Source organism: Leuresthes tenuis, unplaced genomic scaffold (genome assembly GCF_036924035.1).
Source record: "Leuresthes tenuis unplaced genomic scaffold, fLeuTen1.0.hap1 SCAF_4, whole genome shotgun sequence".
Taxonomy (NCBI): domain Eukaryota; kingdom Metazoa; phylum Chordata; class Actinopteri; order Atheriniformes; family Atherinopsidae; genus Leuresthes; species Leuresthes tenuis.
Window position 1 is genome coordinate 2,166,025 of NW_027325358.1, and position 25,082 is coordinate 2,191,106.

The 25,082-nt window shown below is 45.8% G+C and overlaps 1 protein-coding gene across 4 annotated transcripts in view; it reads left to right on the forward strand.

The window, feature by feature from the left end:
- The window catches only part of sorcs1 (sortilin-related VPS10 domain containing receptor 1), a 163,939-nt gene extending 140,748 nt beyond the window's left edge, over positions 1–23,191 (forward strand). The window contains exons 16-27 of one of the 4 annotated variants that reach the window (XM_072384067.1): positions 971–1,104; positions 5,045–5,158; positions 6,377–6,548; positions 8,228–8,414; positions 8,889–9,022; positions 9,917–10,043; positions 11,344–11,456; positions 15,255–15,389; positions 18,436–18,535; positions 18,978–19,083; positions 19,636–19,793; positions 20,705–23,191. In XM_072384067.1, coding sequence (XP_072240168.1) covers positions 971–1,104; positions 5,045–5,158; positions 6,377–6,548; positions 8,228–8,414; positions 8,889–9,022; positions 9,917–10,043; positions 11,344–11,456; positions 15,255–15,389; positions 18,436–18,535; positions 18,978–19,083; positions 19,636–19,793; positions 20,705–20,766 — 1,542 coding nt within the window. In that variant the 3' untranslated portion in view covers positions 20,767–23,191. Of the gene's footprint in view, positions 1–970; positions 1,105–5,044; positions 5,159–6,376; positions 6,549–8,227; positions 8,415–8,888; positions 9,023–9,916; positions 10,044–11,343; positions 11,457–15,254; positions 15,390–18,435; positions 18,536–18,732; positions 18,884–18,977; positions 19,084–19,635; positions 19,794–20,704 lie in introns of those variants that run through there. The other 3 variants (XM_072384068.1, XM_072384069.1, XM_072384070.1) reach the window with 3 other exon arrangements.
- The last annotated feature ends 1,891 nt before the right edge of the window (positions 23,192–25,082 follow it).

Genomic DNA, 25,082 nt, shown 5'->3' on the forward strand with positions numbered 1-25,082 from the left:
GAAAAATGCCAGCTTTCACAGGCCGCTGCAGTCGCCTGATTCGCTGCTTCCAGGACAGAGACTCCTGGGCTTTCCTTTGGTCATAATGAGCGGATTCAGTTGCAGACGCTTTATTTAATGTCAGTCCTCTTAGCTTATTAACACATTCGCATCATTTTACTGAAACAAAGGCTTCCAAAGAAGATTAAAGTTTTCACTAAATGAGCCATTATCTCTTATTGCTTTCAGCCTAATTGTGCAGTGAGTGGACCACAGCTGGACAGATTTCAGCAGCCTCTCCACCATTCATTCTCAACCTTCCCCTCAACCTGGCCAGCCCTGAAGCTGAGCCAGAGACTTAAAGCTTGCCTTTATTCATGGCCCACTTCTGTAATTGGTTTCGACACCCATATGCTCAGAGCAGGCTTATGATCAAAACATATAGCATGAAAGAGGACAAGAGTCCAAGCCAATTACCAGACTAAACTGACTAAATGCAGTGTTGCTGCAGTCTTAAGCCCAAATAAACAGCATCTCAAACAGAGCAGCGTGTTTTGTGTTTGAAGTTAACAAGGGAAGTTTCAGGTCTTCATTTTCAGGAGCTGTGAGTCTATTTGTGGATACAGTCGGCTTTCTAAGGCATCTCACTACTGACATCTAATGCACAAAGGCAGAATGTTCCCGTAACAAAAAGAGAGCAGCAGTGTGGGATGCAGAGAAACAGGCTGCTGATATCTTCTCATCTTTTTATGCTCTCCAGCTGATTTTGAAGCCATTCCCCTCAGATTCGTGGCTAAAAATGGATTTAATGCTTTTGCAACTGAACTTCCTTCTTATTACTTCATATGAAAAATCCTCGGTGCAAAGCAGCTTCCTGCACAGCTTCCACACTTGGTTGGTTGAATCCTGTAAATTATTTATGGTGGCAAGCAGCTTATTTTGTAGACTATGTGACTTTCCTGTCGGCTGTGTTTTGAAATGTGGTCTGCAGGGCGAGCCGTGTCTCATGGGGGTGAAAAGAATCTACAGGAAGCTGAAGCCCACGTCCAGGTGCGTCATGGGAAAGACGTACTCGGTGGCGATGACTTCGGGCCCCTGCGACTGCACAGAGGCTGACTTTGAATGGTTGGTTCAGAGTTTGCTTTCTTTTTATATTGCATAACCGCTCCACGCTCAGTTTGAGCTCCATTCCTTCTGTTAGAAGTATTGTGGTGACTGGTGCAGTGAGGAGGGAAACTTGAGTTTTAATAAACCCAAAGTGAACAGAAATGTCTGTACCTCAGCCAGGGCAGGTACTCCCAGGGAAGAACAAAGTTCATGAAGACACGAATCCAAAGAAAGAGACATGGAGGGCAGTCAGTAACTGTAACCTGGTGTAAAACAGGGCAAGAAGCAACACTGGAAGGAATAAAAAAGAGAAGCAAGCGCTGAAAAAATAAGATAAGAAGAAAAGGTAAGAAATAAATAAGAAGAAAAAGAAACTACTTCATGAAGAACCAAAAGAAAGTGACCAGAATCCACAGAGAATTACAAGAGAAATCCAAGTAGGAACGAAATCAGGAGGTTATAAACACCAAGAATAACAGAAGGGAACCAGAAGAAGAACAAAATATCTCAAACCAGATGAGAGATGCACCGACTGTTGAATCCTGAACCAAGACAGACGCTGGGAATAATCCTCTGATCTGTAGTTTTTCATTTATTCTTTCTTGAATGTGAGAAAAACAACATTCTCCGTAAATAATAAAGCATTACGGCGCTTCATCACTCGGTTCTTCAACGACCACAAACTGATTCATATGAACATAGTTGAACCATTACCGACTCAATGACCTTTCAGTGCTTACATGGCCCAAGAATTTTTTGTGCCCAACAAAATTGAAAGTAAATAAATCAGTTTTAAAGACAAAGATTCAACATAACGAGAAAACACCACTGGCAGCGGTTGATGTTGTCCTATTCGCCTAATAGGCTGATAGCCGTCCACATGCTGAATATCAGCATAATCTGGTCCCATATTTATGCTCCAGTCATAGATCTTAAGTGTGTTGTGACCATAGCTTTTGCACAGATGTTGGCTGTTTAAAACTAAAGTGAAGAGCCTTAGGGTGCAATACCACCGATGACCACCGGGTGTTCCAAAGAGTGTCATTAAGATGGGAGATTTAGACACTCAGTCAATACATTTTTCATTAAATCTTCATGGTGTCATTAGCTACATCCACTGACCCATTATTTCTACACATAACCCCCCCTCCCAGCTTTAATGTTGCAGGATCAGATTGGTAGCTTCTTTCTTTACTCTCTTCAGGTTTAATTCTTCAAGTCGAGGCCAATCATTTCCCCTTTTAAAAAAAAAAAAACGGCTGACTTGACTTAAGTCCCTCAGCAAACTGGAGCTGTGAATTTTACACTGAGGGATGACACCATGTCCCACTTTCTGCAAACAAATAGTGCACAGCCAGAGTTACTGTATGTACAGTTTTAATTGTGCCCTATTTTTTATTGTGAGTGTACAAGCAGCCAGGGATGTTTTACCCCATTTAAGCTGCAGCTTGGATGCAGTTTCGCCTCCATCCACAAACTTGTTGTATATTTTTAAAGCTGCAAAAAGCTCCATCAGCCTTAAGTGCACTGTTTCCCACTAAAGATGCTCTAAAGCCCTCCGTTTGGCTGGAAACTGCCACTTGGAACAGATTTGATGGGACGTATACTCATCTACAGATTAAAAGCCTTTCGTCACACTATTGAAACTAATTCTGAATATAGTTTAGTTTAATACGACCCCCAATCAGAAAATGTAGAGACGGCGTGTAAAATGCCAATCATGTATAAAGACGCAGTTATTCTTACTTGACTGTCTGAACCCAACATATTTCGTGTTTTCTCTCATCAACTTGATTTTATTTGTTTATTTCCATCCATTTCTTCATTTCGGGCACATTCCAAAAGAGATTGTGATGGTGACAATTTAGGGTTAGTGACAGTTATTTAAAATGTGTGATGAAAACAAATGATTGTCATATAAATTCAGTCCTAAAGCAGCCCCCATGACGGGCTGAGTCTCTGAGGAGCAAAGATGTTCAGAGGAGCTCCAGTTCGTCCACAAATGTGTTGAAACAATGTTCCTCAGAGAAAGACTGGAAGGGATCTGCATATTTCTGCCTCCACAGAGCAGAATATCATTAAAGCATTCAAGGAATCTGGAGGAGTTTCAGTGTAAAGGACGAGGGAGCAAGCCTGACCTCTGACCCCTCAGACGCTGCATCCAGAACCGTCATTCATCAGCAGCTGATAGAAGCACATGGACAAGGGATTACTGTGGAAACCTTTGTCAAGCACCACAATACAGAGTTCCATTCACAAGCTTTACTGTGCAGGAAAGAAGCCTGATGTTAACCTCGTCCACTTCTCTGGGCTCGGAGGCGTCTGGGATGGACCGTCACACGGTGGAAACGTGTGCTGTGGTCAGACCCATCAGTATTCCACATCTTTGTTGGAAGAAATGGAGCAAAGAGCAAAAGCAGCATCCAGCCTGCTGTCAGCAGCCAGTCCCTGCAGCCAGGCTCTGTGATGGTATGGGGTTGGATCAGGGGGCAAAGCTCATTTCCACTTCTGTGACGGCAGCATTAATGCAGAAAAGCTCACTGAGATTTTACAGCAACATATGCTGCCTTCAAGGCCACATCTTTTCCTGGGACGTCCCAGCATTGTTCAAGCAGACCATGGAAAACCACATTCTGCCACATTCCAAAGGCCTGGCTGAGGAAGAAGAGGTACGGGTGCTGGACTGGCTGCCTGCAGTCCTGACCTGTCCCCAGCAGAGAAACAACCACCCCCCCGCCCTGCTGCGCACCTTAAGACCTGTTTAAGGAAGAATGGGACAAAATAACAGCTGGAACTCTGCATCACCTGGTTTCCTCAGAGTCAGAGCGGCTTTAAGTGTTGGCAGAAGGAAACAAAGTGGGAAAAGATTCTCTGTCCTGACTTTTTTGAATGTGCTGCAGGTCTAAAATGTGAAGATGAATGAAGCTGTAACTGAATGTTTTATTGTACCCCAACTTCTGGGATGATATTTGGGGTGTTCAGCAGACAGATTGAACAGTCATATATCTGTGCTGCAGAGTTCTTAGTCTTTATTGATTCTACATAACATGATTAAACAAAAATTACGTCCGTTTCATTGCAGGAATCACTGTTGCTTCATATTAAATTCAACATTAAAACTCACTGCTGGAACAGTTAACCGCTGAGTTTCTGCTTAGGATCTTTGGGTTCCTCGGAGTCGTAGCCTCGCCACCTTTCAGGCTCTTAAAAAAGATCCGTTTAAATAGGATTAAAAGATAAGAAATCACCATCAGGAATGACATCCTCCAAATTACAACTGCTAAGCAGGACAGGTGGATTCTCTTGGTGGCTTCTGCTGCTTGCTAATTAAAACCCTTCAAATGTTTGAATGTGTCGCTGTGTTTGTGCGAAAGAGTGAAAGAGAAGATGTGTTTTTCATTCTCAGACAGTCTATTGATCCCACCTTAATGTGTGCCATCGTTCACAGCTTGAAGGACAAAGTGTTTGGAGGGAAAATGATAATTCACTGCAGCAACTTTTGATGTCAAAGAGGAGGGTTTTTTTGTCCTGCTTCCGGGTAAAAAAGTGCTTTCTTTGAATTTTCAGCAGTGCTAATGTCTCTTTCTTTTCTTCTCCCTTTGGTGCCAAAGCTGCAGGTCTCTTGAGTGAGGCAGATATAAGCACAGCCTTCATCAAAACCATAAATCACAGAGCCTAATAGCCTTCATTAACAATCACAACACTTTTGCATCTGTGTGCATGTCGCTCTAATTGGTGCAATTTGTCCCGATCATTTTGAGGACACAGCACTGCTCTGCTTTTTAATTTGTCGCACAAACAGCTCGTTGCTGCGTTTAAGAGGAACCAAAGGAGAACGGAGCCGTTTCTGCAGCTCCTCTGAAGTTTATTAGTCGTTTTAGCAGCACAGAAGGGGTTCCACTGGTGGAAGTCTGCATCTGTAACAGCGTTTCTGCTTCTTCTGTTCGCATCATTCCAGTGATTATGGCTACGAGAGACGGACCGACGGCAACTGCAGCCCCGCCTTTTGGTTCCATCCATCGTCCATGTCCAGGAGCTGCACCACAGGAATGACTTTCCTCAACAGCACCGGGTAAACGAGCAGAACCTGCACTCACATTCTTTCAGAAAGATTCAGATGCAGCATCAGGTTCAGTGTGAGTGTGCAACATGCAGTGACAGCTTTCCACAGTCTTACAAACAAATATTGATTTGAACTTCAGTGCAGATGTGACTGAAAGAGCAGCCGCTAAACTGATTGTCTCTTAATTACAGAAAATAAATCGCAGTAGAATAACAGGAAAACACTGGCAGCAGAAGAACGAGGATTTTATTGTTAATGCACAAAATATTGACTCCACTGCTTTCTGTTTTTGTTGCTAACCTCATTCCTTTGTTGCCTGGAGTACTAAATGAAAGCAGCTAATGAAATCACAGCCTGCACGGAGCCCACTATGCATATTATCGAAATGGGAGTGGTTCATTATCAGATAGAGTATCTACTGGAAGTTTTTCCAGCAAAAACATCCCATGTGAAAAACTTCTAAATTGAATTTTTTGAAGGGTAATCAGATCAAAAATGTAACTACTTACATGGAGCTCCTCTGAGGGGTGGGTGTGTGTGAAGGCAGACGTGTTTAACAAGATTTTGCCTTTGTATCATAATTAGTTTTCATGGCTGTCGTTGCAAGTGATTGCATTATGCAATGATAATCTCATTGAGGAGGACCCAAATGCAGCACACCAGGGCCAGTTCCCATCTACTACTTTGGGCTCTACCCCAGTTTTCCTCCCGTTTCTGCAGCCAGAGTTAGTTTCTTTTGGGGATCTGGGAGTATTGGTCATCTTAGGCCCTGGTTAAAGGACTCCATGGCGACTCCTTGATCCAGAAAAGATCCCCTGCAAAGGGCCAAGGGGGCGATTAGATTCAGGCCAAAGGCCAAAGTGAAGGTTAGAACCAGGGGATGATGACCCACAGGAGGCATCCAGGAATGAGTGGTTAACTCGGAATGAGGAATGCTAAAGAAATGCAGATGTGGATGATGTTAGCTCACAGAACACAGGTCAAAATCAACTAAATCAACTGGAAATCTGAGTGAGAACACTGTGTTTGGGTTTTGTTCCCCTTACCAGCAGCTGTTTGTGGACTGAGATGACATCTGTCATTATATTTTGTGCAATAAGATTCAGGATAAATTATTGTTAAATCTCAAAATGTTTTAATGTTGGTGTGATTTTAACATCCTGCATGGTTTGATCTGTTCATAATGGTTGAAAAACACTGTCCCCCTCTGTGCTCTGTCACCCTCAGCTACAGGAAAGTGGTGTCCAATAACTGTACAGCTGGGGTGAGCGCTGAATTCACGGCCAGGCGGCAGCAGTGTCCCATCCAGGCTCCCAAAGGTCTCCACCTGGTCACCAGTGAGGGCTCGCTGACCGCCACGCTGGCCACTAATGTCACCTTCCTCGTGTTTCTGGAGGAGGTGAGCTGAGCACGTCTTACACAATCGGCTTGTGAATGGCTGACGTCAACAGCCTAACATCCCTAACTGGACTGTTTCCATGGAGACCGGAAAGTCATGATACTTGCACTCTGACCCTGGACAAAGAATAGGCTCATTCCCTCTGTAGGAACCTTTTGCAGTTCCTAGAACCTTTTCAGGAATAGGGACGTTGTTTCGTGCATTCGGACATTCAGGAACTAGGGACCACGGCCCTCAGTTCCTGGAACCATTTTAGCTCCTTCTCCGAGGTCTTTTCTGGTTTCCATAGCAACACATATGATGTAGGTGTTTGGTGGCTGGTAGCTCCGCCCCTTGTCTGAAATGTTTACTCATACGACACGGACCCAACCGGCGCCTGTTTAATAAGTTAAACTTCGTCTCCTTTGTCTGCGGCGCTCTGCTCTCCTTCTTTCCTCCATGAAAGGAAGAAGTATCGCCCGCTGCTGGATTCTCCGTCTCCTGACTCTCGCTGTGCGCTCTTCCAGCCTCCATCTTAGACGCCTGATGTGATCGTCCATGATTAATATCACCGCCATGCAGACCGTGAACACGGTGGCCTCCTCGCTCTCCATGTTAGCTTCTTGGTGCTGTTGTTTCCTTCTCTCCTTACTTTTCCCGGGTTCTGTTCTGTTGCTGAGTGGCGCTAAAGTAACACGTCTGTCGCAGACGGCTGCGTCACATCAGTCCCTGTCGAGGCCCCCGACTCATGTGTGAATGCAAAATGAAACGGTTCCTCTGGAGAAGGACAGGTCTTAGAACGTTTCTGTCCGAATGCGGCTAATGTGACTGAATAGAAGAGCTAACCGTGTAAAGATGTCTGTGTTTGATATAAAGTAGTTTTTAGTGTGAAATAAACAAGCTTTCAGGTTTGGTGATGGCAGCGTACTTTTATGGCTTCAATCAACTTGGTTATAGTTTGGGATTTCTTTGTTGTGATCTGTGGCTTTTATTTTTTGGTTTGCTCCTTGAGTTTCCTTTATATCTTGTTTTATTTTGAAAATCTTTAGTTTTTTGGGGGTTTTTTTTGTTCTTTTTGCCCACAACCAAACTGAGAAAAGTTTGTTCTGCTCAAAAACGAGCCTCCATCGCTGTTTCTGCTGCTAGTTGCTCTGCTTTTCCTTTTGAAAATAATCCCCCTTTTTATCACATCCTGTGCACGAGTGTCTATATATCAGCGCTCTGCAGTGTCTGCAGCTGGGACAGGGAAAGTTTTTCCTTGAAAACCAAACGGCCTCGGCTCAGAGACACTAAACCTTTGGCTGCTCCTTTTATACCCAATCCTGACACCCTCACCTGTCAGCAGGTAATCTGCTGCTTCTTGTGTATTTCATGAACTCATTTTTGGCCTGTTGCCGTGTTAAATTCTAGATTTGACACTGCAAATCGTCTCCTTTGTACCTTTGTGTCTGAAAAGGTGAGAACATTAAATTACAGACTTGAGTTTTGTTGCATTTTTGGAACAACTTCTCTGAAAATGAGATTCCTAAAAAACAAGTTATGAACACTTGGAGCTTCCCGAACCGAGTGAGCTTATGAATATATCTACTTTGCATGCAGAAACAACTGCAGGGAAAGGAAAGTTTTTCCTTGAAAACAGCACCTGAAGCCATCTGCTGATGAAGACCTGCCAAGTTCCTCACAGTGTTTGTCCTTCACAGGGTGACGGGGCGAGGACCAGCATCACCGTGGACTTTGGAGACGGCCATGCTGTCACGTATTCCAATGTGAGCTCCATCGAGGATGGGATCAAACACGTCTACAAAGCCGTGGGAATTTACCGGGTGACTGCCACCGGGGAGAACAGCCTCGGCTCGGAGACCGCCACGCTCTACCTGCATGTAACATGTGAGCCTGAACACACGGTCTTTGCTTTGAAAGAAGAGTCTCCAGCTTCTATGTTATAATAACTCCCATAACCCCACAAACAAGCCAGATCTCATCACACTGCAGTCAGCTGAAGCCTCTGCAGCCTCATATGTGGCAGGAGCTGACCACCCCTGGTGTATTCAGGGGGTGACAGATGTAAAAGAGCTGGCTTATTGATCAGGGAGCGCTGTTGCCCCCACCAATCTGTCAATCCTGTGTGCCAGTGGTACAAAAAAAGGAGGGAGGGCCACGGATGAAAAATAACACACAGATGGCAGCTTTTGGTCCCAGTGCAGAGAGAATTCTAGGCATGCTCACCCTCCCCACCCACCTATAAACCCTCTTTTTCTTTTTTCCTTCTTTGAACCAATAGAATGGTTTGTCTCTTAGTTTTTGCATAATTTGGCAGAGAGCATTGAGTTCACTCTGTGATGCATGTGTGTGCCTGAGTAGGTCAGCTGGAGTATATCCATCTCTCAGCTCCCTTCGTGGCAGTGAGAAACAAGGAAGTGAACCTGACTGCTGTTCTGTGGCCCAGCCAAGTGGGAACAGTCACCTACATCTGGTGGATCGGAAATAACACTGAGGTACCGCAGACCGCCCCCCCCCCCCCCCTTTCCCACTGCGCTCCAACTTCTGTTATATCTTTGTTCATTTGTAATTAAGAAGTAGGTTGCTGATTCTCAGTTTGTTGAGCTATATTTACACACCAAGGTTACAAAAATGTGGCCTTGCTAATCAGCTTTGATACCAGTTGCAGAGCATCATAAATACAAAGTACGACCCTGAATCAGAGAAGGTGTTTTAAAACAAAACGCAGCGATTCTCACGTTTACTTCCACTTTTATGTGATTTCAGACATGAACCCAACATATTTCATGTGTGGCATCAGCTTAATTTTACTTGTTAATGTACAAAAAGGAAGATTTCATGTAACTCTAAATATCTGGTTTGTTGTAGAGTTTGATGTGTACCTGGATCACTTTGAAACACTGTTGATCATCAGATCAGTAATCAGAGCAGACTGGAGCTTTCAGAAGGAGTTTAAAGAGACGGCAGCTGCAGGGATGCTTTGGAAAGCCACAAAATGAAATAATCAACCTGCAAACTGGCTGGTCTCATGTCAAACCGACCCACCAGAATGCTAAAACTGCTAACTAATAAATAATTAAACAGATAGTAATATCTATTTATCCTCCACGCTCACCAGCTGTCTTCAGAAATGAGTGAATGTGTTTGGTCAACACCATCAGGGCTGGTTCTGAACCGTGGCTGTTTTAGCACCTGAAAGAAATCTAAAGGACAGACAGAGAAGATGATGATGGCAGGAAGGAGCTGTTGGTGTCCCACAGGGAACCCTCTGCAGGCTGACACCTCTGCAGTGTAAACAGCAGCCATGTGAGATGTTACCCAGCTGCTGATAACGCGCTCTCACGGGACTGCCCAGACTCTGACTCTCTCTGTCTGTGTGTCTCCCCCAGCAGCCGGTAATCACCCTGGAGGGAAGCGTGGCATGCACCTTCTCCAGGGAAGGCGTGAACACAGTCACCGTGCAGGTGTCTGCAGGGAATAACATCCTGCAGGACAGAAAAACCATCGCTGTCCACGGTGAGTTGACTCTGTGACTGCATCTCCTGGGAGAGTCTGAAGCTCTGCAAACACACTCTCCACAGGTAGCCAGTAACAGCAGAGCAGATAACCGTCCTCCTCCAGTGTTTCAGAGCCTAACCTTCAGGATCGGGTTTATTGCCAAGTAGGTTTGCACTTACAAGGCATCTGAGAGTAAAGATCTATGTGCAGAATCTCAACAATAAGGAGCTGAATGCTGTAAAAAACAGCCAGTAAGGAGCTGAATGCTGTAAAAAACAGCCTCAGGATCACTGATGTATACGACTGCAGTCCTCTGCTCGACCGAAGGGGCTTTTATCACTGATGAACAGACAAATGGGAAGTTATTAAGTCAGATAACCGCACCCCTTCGTTTGAATATAAGAAAAAAATCAGTTATTTATCCATTTATTCAAATCTATTCTATTATTGTATTTGATCCTTTCAATAAATGGATTTTGTTACAAATTAAAAACCCTTTAAGTTGGTTTGTTTGTCACATTTTTAATTCATGGAGGACCTGAACGCAAGAGACAAGAACTGAGATTTATTAAAACGTACCGAACAGAACCAGAAGTTCTGCTGTGGCTGAAAATCCAAAAATCTAAAAAAAGCACAACGAGACAGAACTGGACTAACAGGGGAAACCTGAACACAGAAAACCTGGAAGTATATGTGCTGAGGGAGGTGAAGGGATGATAAACTGAGCCTGGAAACAAGAACCAGAACTAAACAGAATGAAAAAGTCTTTAAACAATAGAGGAAGAAAGGCCCCAAACAGAACTGGGAGAACTCAGCTGACACCATAAACCCTGATAGAGTTAAATGTTAAATTCAGTCAGAACTGCTGAGGTCCAGGTGGGTCCGGCGGGTCAAAACAGTCTCGTGGGAAAATGTGAACCAGGCGCTCAACAGAAACTGAGAGAAATAAATCTCAGAAGAAGAAATCGGCTTCTTTTGATGACTTTTCTCCATCTTTGAAAGAAACTCTTCTGTTTTAAGGACGTTTCCTGATTAGTTGGTTCTGTCTTTTCTGCCCAATCAGGCCGTCACCACAGCCCCCCCAATGCAGGTGAAATCAGTTGGTTGCCTCTGTGAAGTTATTTTCACGTGCACAACGTGCACGACGGGGTCCATTTAAAGACAGATTGAAATATTCCAACCTGCCAATCTAAAAACTAAACTATCCAGAAGATGGTAAACAATGTTGTTCATGAGCTGAATCTTAAGGCTGAACTCTGCATTTGAAGACGGATGAAAGGAAAAAGCATCTCACAAACATGATCTTCTCTCCCTGCAGAGTACTTCCGATCTCATCTGCTCGCCTTTTCATCAAACCTGGACGAGCACAACCCCGACGTGGCAGAGTGGAGGCTGGATGTGAGCCGGGTCATCAAGAACTCTCTGCTCCAGGTAAAGATGGCTCAGGTTTGTGGCTTCTCTCCTGTAAACACCGTCTGGGCTCAACTGGACCCAAAGTGCAGCACGACCCCTCGTCTTTATGATGATAAATGATCAGGCAAGAGGGGAAAATATAGCTCAAGAGCTGCTGATTGCTGTGGCTCCAAGACTCAGGAACGAGGTTGTGGATGCTGTGGTGTTACGGAGGAATCAATGTCAGCATGTTTCTGTATTTATCAGAAGCTTTTATCCAAAGCGACTTACAAATGAAGATATAACAGCTATATAAAAAGCTAACAATAAGCTACATAGAAGGAACCCAGGAGTCCGACTCTGTCAGAGGGGACAGAGTAGAGATAGGGTGCAGGCATAGAAGGAAGTGCAGAAAGATAAAGTGCAGAGATAGAGGGGGTAGGGAAGTACAAGGTAAGTGCTGGGATAGGAGATGCTCTCTGAAGAGCTGGGTTTTCAGGAGCTTCTTGAAGATAGACAGGGACGCCCCTGTTCTGGTAGCGCTCGGTAGGTCATTCCACCATCGTGGGACGACACATGAACAGAGTTTGGATTGTCTTAGGCGTGGTGTAGGAGCTGCTAGACGACAATCCTGGGACCAACGGAGGGACCCAGTTGGGACAGAAGCCTTTGCAAGAGCATTCAAGTAGATGGAGCCGTTCCATTAAGCTCTTTGTAGCTAACATCAGGGACTTGAATCTGATGCTAAGGGCAGCCAGAGGAGTTCAATGAACAGAGGGGGGGCGTGTTCTTTTAGGCTGATCCAAGACCAGACGCACCGCCGCGTTCTGGACCATCTGCAGAGGTTTCACAGGCTGGAGACCAGTTAGGAGACCAGTTAGGAAACCAGTGAGGAGACCAGTTAGGAGACCAGTTAGGAGACCAGTTAGGAAACCAGTTAGGAGAGCAGTTAGGAAACCAGTTAGGAGACCAGTTAGGAGACCAGTTAGGAGACCAGTTAGGAGAGCAGTTAGGAAACCAGTTAGGAAACCAGTTAGGAGAGCAGTTAGGAAACCAGTTAGGAAACCAGTTAGGAGACCAGTTAGGAGACCAGTTAGGAGACCAGTTAGGAAACCAGTTAGGAAACCAGTTAGGAGACCAGTTAGGAAACCAGTTAGGAGACCAGTTAGGAAACCAGTTAGGAGACCAGTTAGGAGACCAGTTAGGAAACCAGTTAGGAAACCAGTTAGGAGACCAGTTAGGAAACCAGTTAGGAGACCAGTTAGGAGAGCAGTTAGGAAACCAGTTAGGAAACCAGTTAGGAGACCAGTTAGGAGACCAGTTAGGAGACCAGTTAGGAAACCAGTTAGGAAACCAGTTAGGAGACCAGTAAGGAAACCAGTTAGGAAACCAGTTAGGAGACCAGTTAGGAGACCAGTTAGGAAACCAGTTAGGAGAGCGTTGCAGGAGTCAAGGTGGGAGAGGCCTGCACCAGGAGCTGGGGGGCATGTTGGGTCAGATATAAAGCGGCACATGTGTGTCCTGCTCTGACCCGATGGGACGCTGGGAGACGAAGTGACTCACACTCTGTCAGTTAACGAGTTTAACTCATTAACTTCCAGTTTTCTGACACATCCTCAAAGTGTCAAGAAGCCGTCTGGATCTTGCATCATATTTTCAGCGTTTTGATCCTGCGAAATGAAATATATTTCCTAAATAAACCCATTTCTTCAGTCTGAGCATGTCTGCTGCGTTACTTATCACCGACATGATTTCTCTCTTCATGACAAGCCGAGCCCTGAAGGCAGAACATGGAACTCTGCAGTGAAGAGCTGAAATGTTTCCATATATTCAGTATAACTGCAGCAGTTAGTCAGTTAAATTATGATAAAAGTGAGAAACTTTAAAGTTCTCGGGTCAAACAAACAGAAATAGATCAGTTATTTCTGCAGGATGGCTTCTGGAACCCAAACGGATATTTTCTGTTGTGTAAAGAGCTTTCGAGCCGTGAAAGTTTGGCTGCAGCAGAAAGTTTTGTTGAAGTCGGACCTAAAAAGCGTCGAGCTGATTTGACATGGATGGAAATCCCTTTTCCACCTGACAGATGTTTACTTTGTCGTCTTTTCTCGACCAAACAGAACTTCTGTCTTGTTACGCATCGCTGCGAGCAGCTTGCTGCCATCGTGTCAGACTTTTTCTGGAGTTACTTTTGCAAAGGCTCTAAAAACGGGACGTGTATTTGTATGAGACGAGCAGAATCCATCATGCGTGTAATAACACTGATTTCTCATAAATACCTCCTTTAAAAAACAGCCAAACATCTCCTGTAAGGTACAAGTTAAGTCCTTGAATATCCTCTCAGTGGCAAAGACAGAGATTATAGTTGAAAGGTTGTGTGGAAGGCAGGTTGGAAGCCTAAAAAACATTTAAATAGACTTTAGATAGATTGTTTTGGTCTGTGATGGCATTGTGCTCATGTAGCTCAACATGAGGAACCAGCAGCCGGTCGCCTGCGTCTGGGCAAAGGAATCAGTAGCTGAAACACAGCTGATTTTTCAGCTGGAAGAGAAGGTTGATGGAATCTGATGATTCTCACGATGCGATGCTCCAGATGTGCCTCATGACCGACTGTCAGCTTGGTGTAAAAGAGCCTTCAGGTTTTATTGGAGCAATGTTTCTGTATTTATCAGAAGCTTTGATCCAAAGCGACTTACAAAAGAAGATATAACAGCTTTATAAAGCTAACAATAAGCTACATAGAAGGAACCCAGGAGTCCGACTCTGTCAGAGGGGACAGAGTAGAGATAGGGTGCAGGCATAGAAGGAAGTGCAGAAAGATAAAGTGCAGAGATAGAGGGGGGAGGGAAGTACAGGGTAAGTGCTGGGATAGGAGATGCTCTCTGAAGAGCTGGGTTTTCAGGAGCTTCTTGAAGATAGACAGGGACGCCCCTGTTCTGGTAGCGCTCGGTAGGTCATTCCACCATCGTGGGACGACACATGAACAGAGTTTGGATTGTCTTAGGCGTGGTGTAGGAGCTGCTAGACGACAATCCTGGGACCAACGGAGGGACCCAGTTGGGACAGAAGCCTTTGTGAGAGCATTCAAGTAGATGGGAGCCGTTCCATTAAGCTCTTTGTAGCTAACATCAGGGACTTGGGTCTGATGCGGGCGGCTAAGGGCAGCCAGAGGAGCTCAATGAACAGAGGGGGGACGTGTTCTTTTAGGCTGATCCAAGACCAGACGCACCGCCGCGTTCTGGACCATCTGCAGAGGTTTCACAGGCTGGAGACCAGTTAGGAAACCAGTTAGGAGACCAGTTAGGAGACCAGTTAGGAGACCAGTTAGGAAACCAGTTAGGAGACCAGTTAGGAGAGCAGTTAGGAAACCAGTTAGGAGACCAGTTAGGAAACCAGTTAGGAAACCAGTTAGGAGACCAGTTAGGAGAGCAGTTAGGAGAGCAGTTAGGAAACCAGTTAGGAGACCAGTTAGGAGAGCAGTTAGGAAACCAGTTAGGAAACCAGTTAGGAGACCAGTTAGGAAACCAGTTAGGAGAGCGTTGCAGTAGTCAAGGTGGGAGATGACCATAGCCTGCAGCAGGAGCAGTGTTCTTTTAGGCTGATCCAAGACCAGACCACCTGAAAGTTGGACATATATCGCTCAATAACACGATTTATCTCTGAACCATGCCGGGAAATGCTGTCCACTGACTGTGGCTGGAGCACTCGGTGCCACGTCTCGCCCCATGAGCTCCATGTGAGCCGCCTTCAGCAGAGGTTCTGATCTCAGTCCGGTGTCTGCCGGGGAACAGCTTCTTCAGAAATCTGTCTGACACTCCTCTCCCTTCTGTTCCCCTCCAGGCTACAGGTGTGAAGGAGGATCAGCTTCTTGTCACCGTGCTCCCTGGTTTACCCACAGCAGCAGAGTTTTTCCTCCTGCCTGACAAACAGCTAACTGAAGGGAAACCAGAGAAGAGTGCTGCTCATTTAGATCAGGTAAGGCAACAGCTGCAGCTTTCTGAGCTGCACGACAGCATCATTCCTCTTCCCTGGCGGCAAACAGTGTTTGTGTAGGTGGATGGATGTCACCTTGTTATCCTCACTCTAATTTTACCACAACACCAAGCATCATTTCCCCCGTATCTGCTTTGTGACTCATGGAGGATGTTTTCACAGCAGCAGCTTGTCCAGTAATTGATCCATGAAAAAGGCAAAAAACGCCCCCTTCCACCAGCAGATGTCAGTATTAACCCACTGAAGCAAGTTTTACTCCACGGGTCTAATTCTGGAACATGCCTGAGGAGTCTCTGCAATAGACTCATCAATAAGCCTGACAAGGATTAACAGGTTATCGGGGGAAGACTTTTAAACTCTCTCCAGCCTGTGGGGTGGGGGGGCAGCAGCGAGCCACACAAAGGAACTGTAATTGTTGATCAGCTCCTGAAATCACAGGCGTAACCCGACTGGCTGTCAGTCGCACATGTTCGATCGAGACGATAACTATGCCGGGTGTGTTCTGTGGGCAAAAATCCACAGACAGCTGCAGAGAAGGAAGCTAGGAAGGAAACCATTTGATTTTCCTCTTTCCTCGCTGCTCAAACCTGATTCTGGAAGGTTCCTCCCCCCCCACAAGCCATAAATCTTCATTCAAGGTTGGCATCTTAAAAGTGAACAGCAGGCTCTGCTTATTCCAATGCATAATAGATTTACTGACCCTGGTATACAATAGGAAAAAGCAATTAGTCAAAGCACAGGCTAAATTCAAACAGCTAAGAAGTACAAAGGGGAGGATGAAGCTACAGAAATGACTCATATCACAATTACTTTGGCAAACGAGGCAGTTAAGATAAATGAAGTGTCTTCAGCAGAAAGAGGCATCATCAGAGAGAAAAATGGGGATTTTATTCAGTTTGTTATGCAGCTCCGTGCAGGTTTGTCTGCAGAATAAATGGATATCAACAGTTTCATGACACTGAAATTAAATTTAAAAATAGCCTGCCGGCGTATAAGAGCCCAAAAAGTGTGCAGAAAGTGAGGTTGGACTCTGACTCTGGGTCACTCTAATCTGCCCAGTTTATCCCAGAGTTGGATGTTCTCCGTGCACGACGCTAGTTGCCTGTCTGAAAAGCAGAGATCAAGTGAGGCTGCATGTGATGCATTATGCATCACAGCGGAAAAGTCCTACAAAGGCTTACGTAAAGGCTCACATGTGGAGGCAGCGAGGTTTCTTTGGGTCGTCTTGGACTCAGTTCTATGGTAATTCTTCTGCTCTAACAACATCCTGCAGATCTTATGCTACTGAAGGTCTGAACTGCACGGTATCACTTCACCCTTTTGTGAGCTTCATTTGGTTTCCTCAGGCAAAAATGTCATGATTTTGATGCTTTCACAATTTCACAAACTGCAAAAGTTTGTATTTTTCTATCAGAGAGTTTCAGGTATTTTCATCCGAAATGAAACATTTAACTCTTGTTTAAATCCCCTAATTAAAGCCTTTTGACTGATTTGGTTCTCTGCCAAACTGCTTTCACTCTCTTTAACAGCATCTCCAGCTGCAGAGAGAAGCTCGAGTCCAAAAAGCAAGCTTTAATAAAGCTAAAACGCCACCTGCCCAGAACCGAGCAGCCCACATCAGAGCTGTGTGAAAGGAGGTCGACACTAAATGAGAATATATTTCAGTGGATCCCCTCAGATAAGGCCAGTTGATCCACTGGCTGATGGCTGCTTATTTGTGCTTTACACATTCAGAGAAGACAGGTGAGGGTGTCAGGATTGGGTATAAAATTAGCTTCCACCAAAGGTTCAGTCTCTCCAACAAGGATGGGTCGTGGCTCACCGCTTTGTGCCAAACTCCATCAGAGAATCATCAATAAGTTCAGGAAATATTCCTCAGAGTCAGACTGTAAAGAACTTTGGTCTTTCAGCATCTACAGAGCAGAATATTGGGAACAGATTCAGGGAGTCTGGGGAAGTCTCAGTGTGGAAAGGCCAAGGACAGAAAGCCCTGCTGGATGAGCTCGGAGCCCTCAGGCAGCACTGCAGGAGAAACCGTCAGGCCACCATGATCCATACAGCCACATGGGCTCAGGAGGAGCTGGGAAAAGCATTTCCACTCAACACAGTCCACGGCTGCATCCAGAAATGTGAGCTGAAGCTGCATCACACCAGGAGGAAGCCATATATCAGCTCTGAGCAGAACCACGGCCCAGTTCTCTGGACTCCAGCTCATCTCAGAGGGACAGAAAGACAGTGGACACGTGTTCTGTGGGCAGATGAGTCCACGTTTCAGCTGCTTCTGGGAAAAACTGCTGAGAAAGAGCATCCAGCTGTTCTCAGAGGAAGGTTTAAAGCCAGCGTCTGTGATGGTCTGGGGCTGCAGCAGAGTCCATGGCATGGAGGGCTTCATCTGGGTGAAGGTACCACTGATGCACAGCTGGATGTTGGAGTTCTGGAGAGACAGATGCTGCCATCAAGGTGACTTCCGTGGTTATTTCAGCAGGACGATGCCAGACCTCATTCTGCAGGACTTCCAGCAGCTTCAGACACACAGAGTGTGTGAGCTCGGCTGCCTGCCTGCAGTCCACATCTGTCTCCTGCTGCAGATGTTGGAGCATCATGAAGAGGAGAACCAGACAACCAGGGACTGCTGAGCAGCTGGAATCTGGGATTCAGCAGGAATGGACTCAGATTCCTGTGAAAAACTCAGTTCAAAGCATTAAAAAGAGTCATTAAAGGAAGCTGAAGGAACACGATGGAAGCAGCTTTGGAGCAGCTTTCACTGAGTGTGTTGCTTTGGTTGCTTGTTGGTTTGTGCATGTATTTCACTTCCTCTTCATACCCTGACTTACAGTTACTGCTTCTGTTATTTTGACTGGCAGCTATTCCAACCAGAAATCAAACTAATTTGCACTGAAAGGTCGAAACAGAGCAAATAAATGAATGAGTCAGACGCCTGGTGACTGGCTGCAGTTAAATTCTGTTTAATTTTGAGCGAGTTTTTGTGATATTGTTCAAACACCTGTTTCCACCTGTGTCCCCACAGCTCTCTGAGGTTTTGCTGAGTGCCTTGAATCAAAACCTTGTCCAGTTCACACTGCGGCCAGGTGTCCAGGTCACCGTGTATGCGGCTCACCTCTCAGCAGGTAATCAAACGCAGTCCGTTTAAAGCAGCTCAGGAGGACTTATGCACCTTCTGTAGTGAGAGGGGCAAACGTAAAGCATGTGGACTTTGAAAAGATGCAGGCTCAGCAAACAGTCAGGAATATCTTTAATATTTTGTTGCCCCTCCCCCCTCCACTAATGACTCCACCCCTGTGTCTGATTGGCTCCCCCCATGTAGCTACACAGAGACATTCAGAGAGTGAGCAACGTTACACGTATGTGTGCCTCTTCCTATTGGGGATGCTGCTCCTGTCCTAAAGGGGCTTTTAAGATAAAGAGTAAGAGAAGTCAAATCTTAAACTGATTCATATAGGTGTCATTCCTGTTCACTGCTCATTGCATGAGTCAGCAGGCTGGAAATACACGTTGCACACCTTGATTTGCTGTTTATGCTCCGTGGCGCTTGTCTCCCTGTCTCTGCAGCGCCCCTAGTGGACACCAGCGAGAACCACAGTGGCTCTGCCATGCTCATGCTGCTCTCAGTAGTGGTTGCGGGTTTAGCTGTATTTGTCATCTACAAATTCAAGAGGTAAAGTTTTCATCAAATGTCAAGCTGTATATAGGCATCACATCATGCTCTGTGGGTGGAGGTGGAGGTGAAAGCTCGGCAAACAAAAGCTGCCACTGAGGCTTCAGAGAAGGCTGATAGCTGCCTGTCAAACGCCTTCACCGCCCTTAACCAGCACTGCTTGCTGGAGAATTGGCTTTTTCTTCACACATCCGTGGGGATCCTGTAGGAACTCTTATCAGGTCATCCCTAACAAAAGAAATGTCAGTCAGCCTTCAGCTGCTATCAATATTAAAGCCTTTGAACACAGGCGGCTGACCTTTCCAAAATGTTAAACTGTGTTTCCTTGCTGAGGCGGAGTTTCCAGGGAAAACGGTACGAAGGGTCAAAAAGATTTACAGAATCAAACTGGAAACATTTGCAGACGTTATCAGTTTCAGTGTTTTTGACTCACGTGCAAATATTAGCTCAACCAAAGGGAAGAAGTCACGAAGGTGAACGAATCCAACGCTCCTAGTTTTAGTTGAGGTTACACCCTTGATCCATCTGCCTCACCGTAAATCTTTTCTCAAGGAAGATCCCAGGCCTCAACGTCTATGCGCAGATGCAGAACGACAAAGAACAAGAAATGAAGAGTCCAGCTGATCCAACGGAGGCCACGCCCAGCTCTCAGCAGGACTTGGTGCATTCTTTGGAGACCCTGGACACAGAGTTTAACTCACGGCCCATCGGTAACACCCACTCCTCTGTCTGTGGCTTGCATTTCATTTCTTTTCTTTTCCATTGCTTACATCACACCGACGTCTTCGTCAGTTGTTGTTTCATGAGTCTCATGGTGCGCTTTTTGTTGTGTTTCTCAGTGAAATGGTCCAGTCAGCAGGAGAACTAATCAAATCTGAGTGTGACAAACAGTGCAGTGGCTTCTTAGTGGTATGCTTAACACACGTTCTTCTCTTTACTGAGCTGAGGGAGCACATGGGTGTGGAATGAAGGAAGAGTCTTTCCTGATGTTGCAGAGCACGCTGCTTTAAAGTCTCAGTTGTGAGGACCTGAACATGTGAATGACATCATTTCCATATTCATGCATCAGCTCATGTCTCATTTGTCCAGGTTTTCCTGTCATTTGTCACCCATCTGTTTTTCCTGATGCTATGTTTTTTCTGTTCTGTGGATCCTGTAATGTGTCTCTATGTTTTTAGCACTTTGCACATTTTCTCAAATAGAAACTTTAATTTAGAGTTAAATTAAAAGGGTGCGATTGACAGGAACAAATAAAGGCTGGCCTTCAGCACCCATTAAGTGTCAGAAATGGTGGATGTTAGCATTGTATTGTTTTTAGCATTGTTAGCATTGCATTGTTTTTAGCATTGTTAGCATTGCATTGTGTTTAGCATTGTTAGCATTGCATTGTTTTTAGCATTGTTAGTATTGTTGGCATTGCATTGTTTTTAGCATTGTTAGCATTGCATTGTTTTTAGCATTGTTAGCGTTGCATTGTTTTTAGCATTGTTAGCGTTGCATTGTTTTTAGCATTGTTAGCGTTGCATTGTTTTTAGCATTGTTAGCGTTGCATTGTTTTTAGCATGTTCCAGACCCGTTTGCCTTGTGAAACTCAACCCCTGCTTCTCTTTTCTCTTCCCAGGATGTATGAAACCTCATGTACATGTGAAATTCTCCACAGAACTCCCCACGTACATCGTCTGAACGCTTGTTTTCCGACGACTGCTCCAACTGCGTCATGGATATTTTTTTACCATTTGGGACACAATGGTTTCGAGCTTTATACCTGTGCATGTTGGACCCTGCTGACACATACTGTGCTCTGATCAAACCAGAAAAACTGTGTACAGGTTTTCAAATGTTTCTTTGACCACATGTCTGACAAATTAAACATTTTAAAAATTCCACTTATTTATACGAGTCAGACGCATAATCAAGAAGGACCGCCAGCATGAACAAGAGAGGGGAAACCATGTAATAACAGCCGTGTTTTGGCTTAATTTGCATATCTCGGTTGGTTCGCTGTTCTGTGAAGCTAACAGCAGTAGTGTATTATTTATTCCTATGAATATACTTTACAGAAGTACGTTATTGAAGTGAATTACACATTTATTTTGTAAATCATGAATGTCAATGTTAGCGATTTGTGTATTTTAATAACAAATGTCATACTAAAAAGCGATGCCATTATAAAATATGAATAGGGTACTTTAAAGCTTTTGGTCTGTTGTCCTCAGAAAGCTGATTTATGGCACAATACGTATTTTTTACATAAATATTCCTTTTTCGGGGGGGATTTTAAGTACTTAACACCAGTAAACAGGGTTTAGTTTTGAGGATTTATTTAAACTTTGCTGTTAATCTGACGCTTCTGGTACTATTTACGATACATACCAGTTTGTAAAATGTTTTGTGCTTCTAAGATGCCTCACTGAACCATCCCACTGCAGTGATCCCCTGATATCACAGAATCTTTCAAGGAATGGAAGGAGAAGAAACTAGCTCACCAAAACAATCCTTGTTGTCCCGGCCCTGGAGCAGCTAGTCGAGGCTCAGATTTAAGGTGGCAGCTGGAATGAGACACTTTGCAGGAGAACTCAGACAACATGGCAGCCAGAAAGAGGGACACGGAGAGATGGAAAAGAGCTTTCCAGTGGACAGAACAAGAGGAGGTTGACTTCTTGAATACTTAATGTAGCTTGTCAAGCTCAAGGCTTGCTAAGGTTGGTGACACATTCAGGCTAATGTCTGGACCCGCTGCAGTGTAGCACCGTCTTCATCCCAGCTCATTATAACCCGCTGTAGGAGCAGGAGAACTAGAGCGCAGATTCTGCCAGGCTGCAGGGATGGTTAGCCTGCTCAGACTGTCAGGCCCTTTGCTACTTAAGATCTGATGGATGTAAACGCCTGATTGATGCCTCCCAAAGCTTATGCTCCAACTTTGCTGGATTAGTTTTGGGAAAAATTTAGATCCGAAAGGAGATTTTCTGACAGCTGTGGGTCATCTTTTCCACAGCTGTGCAGTTTAAGATGGGTGCATGTCACAGCAGACCGTGCAGAAGTCTGATGAAGAGGCGCTTAGGTGCAACACACACTGGCTGCTTTGGTTCAGACAACCAGGAGCTAAGAGCTGCTGAACACTGAGGCAGCTGTTTAAATCCGTCAGAAAACCTGTCCACTGGTCAGACAGCAGCCAGCTGCAGAATGAGCAAAACAGCTGCGTTCCTGCGCTAAGTCAGGGTAAACTTCAGGGTAAACGTCCCTCCTCGCTCTGAAGTAATGTGCCAAAAACACAAGTATAAAAGAATAATTATCATTCTGCACATTAGGACGAACATTAGTTGATCTTTTTAGATATTTTTAATTAAAAGTGAATGAATTTGAATTCAAAACTGACCAGAAGTTCAGCCCAAGATGAGCTCAGCCAGGCTTTTCTGTGTCAGCTGGTTTCTTTTTCAGGCTCCGTGCGCGCTCACATGAAATGGACGCTTTCACATCATTTAACGCTTCTTCTGCTCACAACATGTAACACTAATGTGGTTAAATCAGGCAGTTCTAAAGCTAACATATCGACCAGCATCCAAATGTGTGGCACTGGCTGACCTCAGCATTTAAGGCTGAATTACTGCTCAACGTGTGCTTTTAATGTTGCTACAGTCAGACATCAGCGTTCAGCACTTCTGCCTGATGGCATCTAATGTTTCAGGTTTAACAGGAAAGAAAATGAATCTGGTCCAAACCAGGTCCCTTAAAGGAGGTCAAACTACCCCCGACTGATTTAGCATCTATTCACACAACTATGTCGTGAGACACAAACCAGACAGAAGAAACAGGGAAAACGTTGCTTTCGTGAGTCCAACCAGGAGGTGAATGTGGCTAAAAAGCAGCTTCGTGAACACAGCAGCTCGATCACTGGCACTCGTGACAAAACGATTCCCGTCCTTTCCTTTCTGGTTGGATCCCACTCGTTCATTTTTTCCGCAGACCTGACGCAGCTTTCAGTGTGGAGAGGAACCGTGATGTGGCTGCAGGGAGCAGAATGAGCAGGTTGTTGCTCTCATATTCCTGCAGCCTCATACGGAGGCTTTCTTCACACGCCTCTTTAGATTGGATGAATGTCGGGAGAATGTGCAGCAGCTTCGCGGTGCGGCAGCTTCGCGGTGCGGCAGCAGCTTCACAGTGCAGCAGCTTTACGTTGCAGCAGCAGCTTCGCGGTGCAGCAGCAGCTTCGCGGTGCGGCAGCTTCGCGGTGCGGCAGCAGCTTCGCGGTGCAGCAGCAGCTTCGCGGTGCGGCAGCTTCGCGGTGCAGCAGCAGCTTCGCGGTGCGGCAGCTTCACGGTGCGGCGGCAGCTTCGCGGTGCGGCAGCTTCACAGTGCAGCAGCTTCACAGTGCAGCAGCAGCTTCACAGTGCAGCAGCTTCACGGTGCAGCAGCTTCACGGTGCAGCAGCAGCTTCACGGTGCAGCAGCTTCACAGTGCGGCAGCAGCTTCGCGGTGCGGCAGCAGCTTCACAGTGCAGCAGCTTTACGTTGCAGCAGCAGCTTCGCGGTGCAGCAGCAGCTTCGCGGTGCGGCAGCTTCGCGGTGCGGCAGCAGCTTCGCGGTGCAGCAGCAGCTTCGCGGTGCGGCAGCTTCGCGGTGCAGCGGCAGCTTCGCGGTGCAGCAGCTTCACGGTGCGGCGGCAGCTTCGCGGTGCGGCAGCTTCACAGTGCAGCAGCAGCTTCACAGTGCAGCAGCTTCACAGTGCAGCAGCAGCTTCACAGTGCAGCAGCTTCACGGTGCAGCAGCTTCACGGTGCAGCAGCAGCTTCACGGTGCAGCAGCTTCACGGTGCAGCAGCAGCTTCACGGTGCAGCAGCTTCACGGTGCAGCAGCAGCTTCACGGTGCAGCAGCTTCACGGTGCAGCAGCAGCTTCACAGTGCAGCAGCTTCACAGTGCAGCAGCTTCACAGTGCAGCAGCTTCACGGTGCAGCAGCAGCTTCACAGTGCAGCAGCTTCACGGTGCAGCAGCTTCACGGTGCAGCAGCAGCTTTGCGGTGCGGCAGCAGCTTTGCGGTGCGGCAGCAGCTTCGCGGTGCGGCAGCAGCTTCGCGGTGCAGCAGCAGCTTCACGGTGCAGCAGCAGCTTCGCGGTGCAGCCGGTGTGTGTTGCCCTCCACGTTGAAACGTGCAGGATTAGGACGTGGGTTCGATGTATATTTCAGATATATTTTAGGTTACATGTGAACACTCTTCTGGTAACATTTCAGTTGTGACTAACCATGTTTCTTAGAAGCTTCCAGGACCAAATCTTCTGTTGCTCTACTGCATGGTGCCATCTGTGGGAGTCATTCTTCTGTTAAAGGGGCACAGCAACACATCAGTATTTGGATTTCTATGCTTAGGGACATTTAAGGGTTTGTTTTCAAGTTTTGCAACATAAGATTGTTGTACAGTAGGTGGTGTTGACTGATTTCTATTCTTACTTTGACGGCTTAAACAGACCTGTGCTCACCACACCTTTAACTCCAGCAGACAGGAAGCGGCTCCGGCCAGCGAGGCTTCGGAGCGGCGCCGTAGAAAAGATTCTCCTGCCTTTGAGTTTCAGACGGCAGATAAAGGAAGTGCCCCTGACAGGAGGGATCTCCGGCCTCCGGTTAGGCACCAAAGGGTGCAGAAAACAGTTAAATCCAGCTTTCTCACCACCTCCTCCCTGCATAATTAGCGAGATTATTATTTTTGTAGAGAAAATCTAATAATGGAAAAAAAAAGACTTTTATTACTGTACAGCTTTTGTATCAGAACAGACGGTAAGGTGTTACAGTGTTTTTGTTTGACCTCAACTGTGCTGTGTGTAATTGTTTAATGCATTTACAATCATATTTATTAAATGGAAAGAAGTCTGTTAACTGTCTTCTTGTTTTCTTACCTTTGTATCTGAGATAACCTGTAAAGAAAAGAGGAAGAGCTCATGTTTGTGCTTTCTTCTCCACACGGAAACGGTGAAGGTGCAAAAAGCCACGCCGGCCTCCTGCTATTTGTT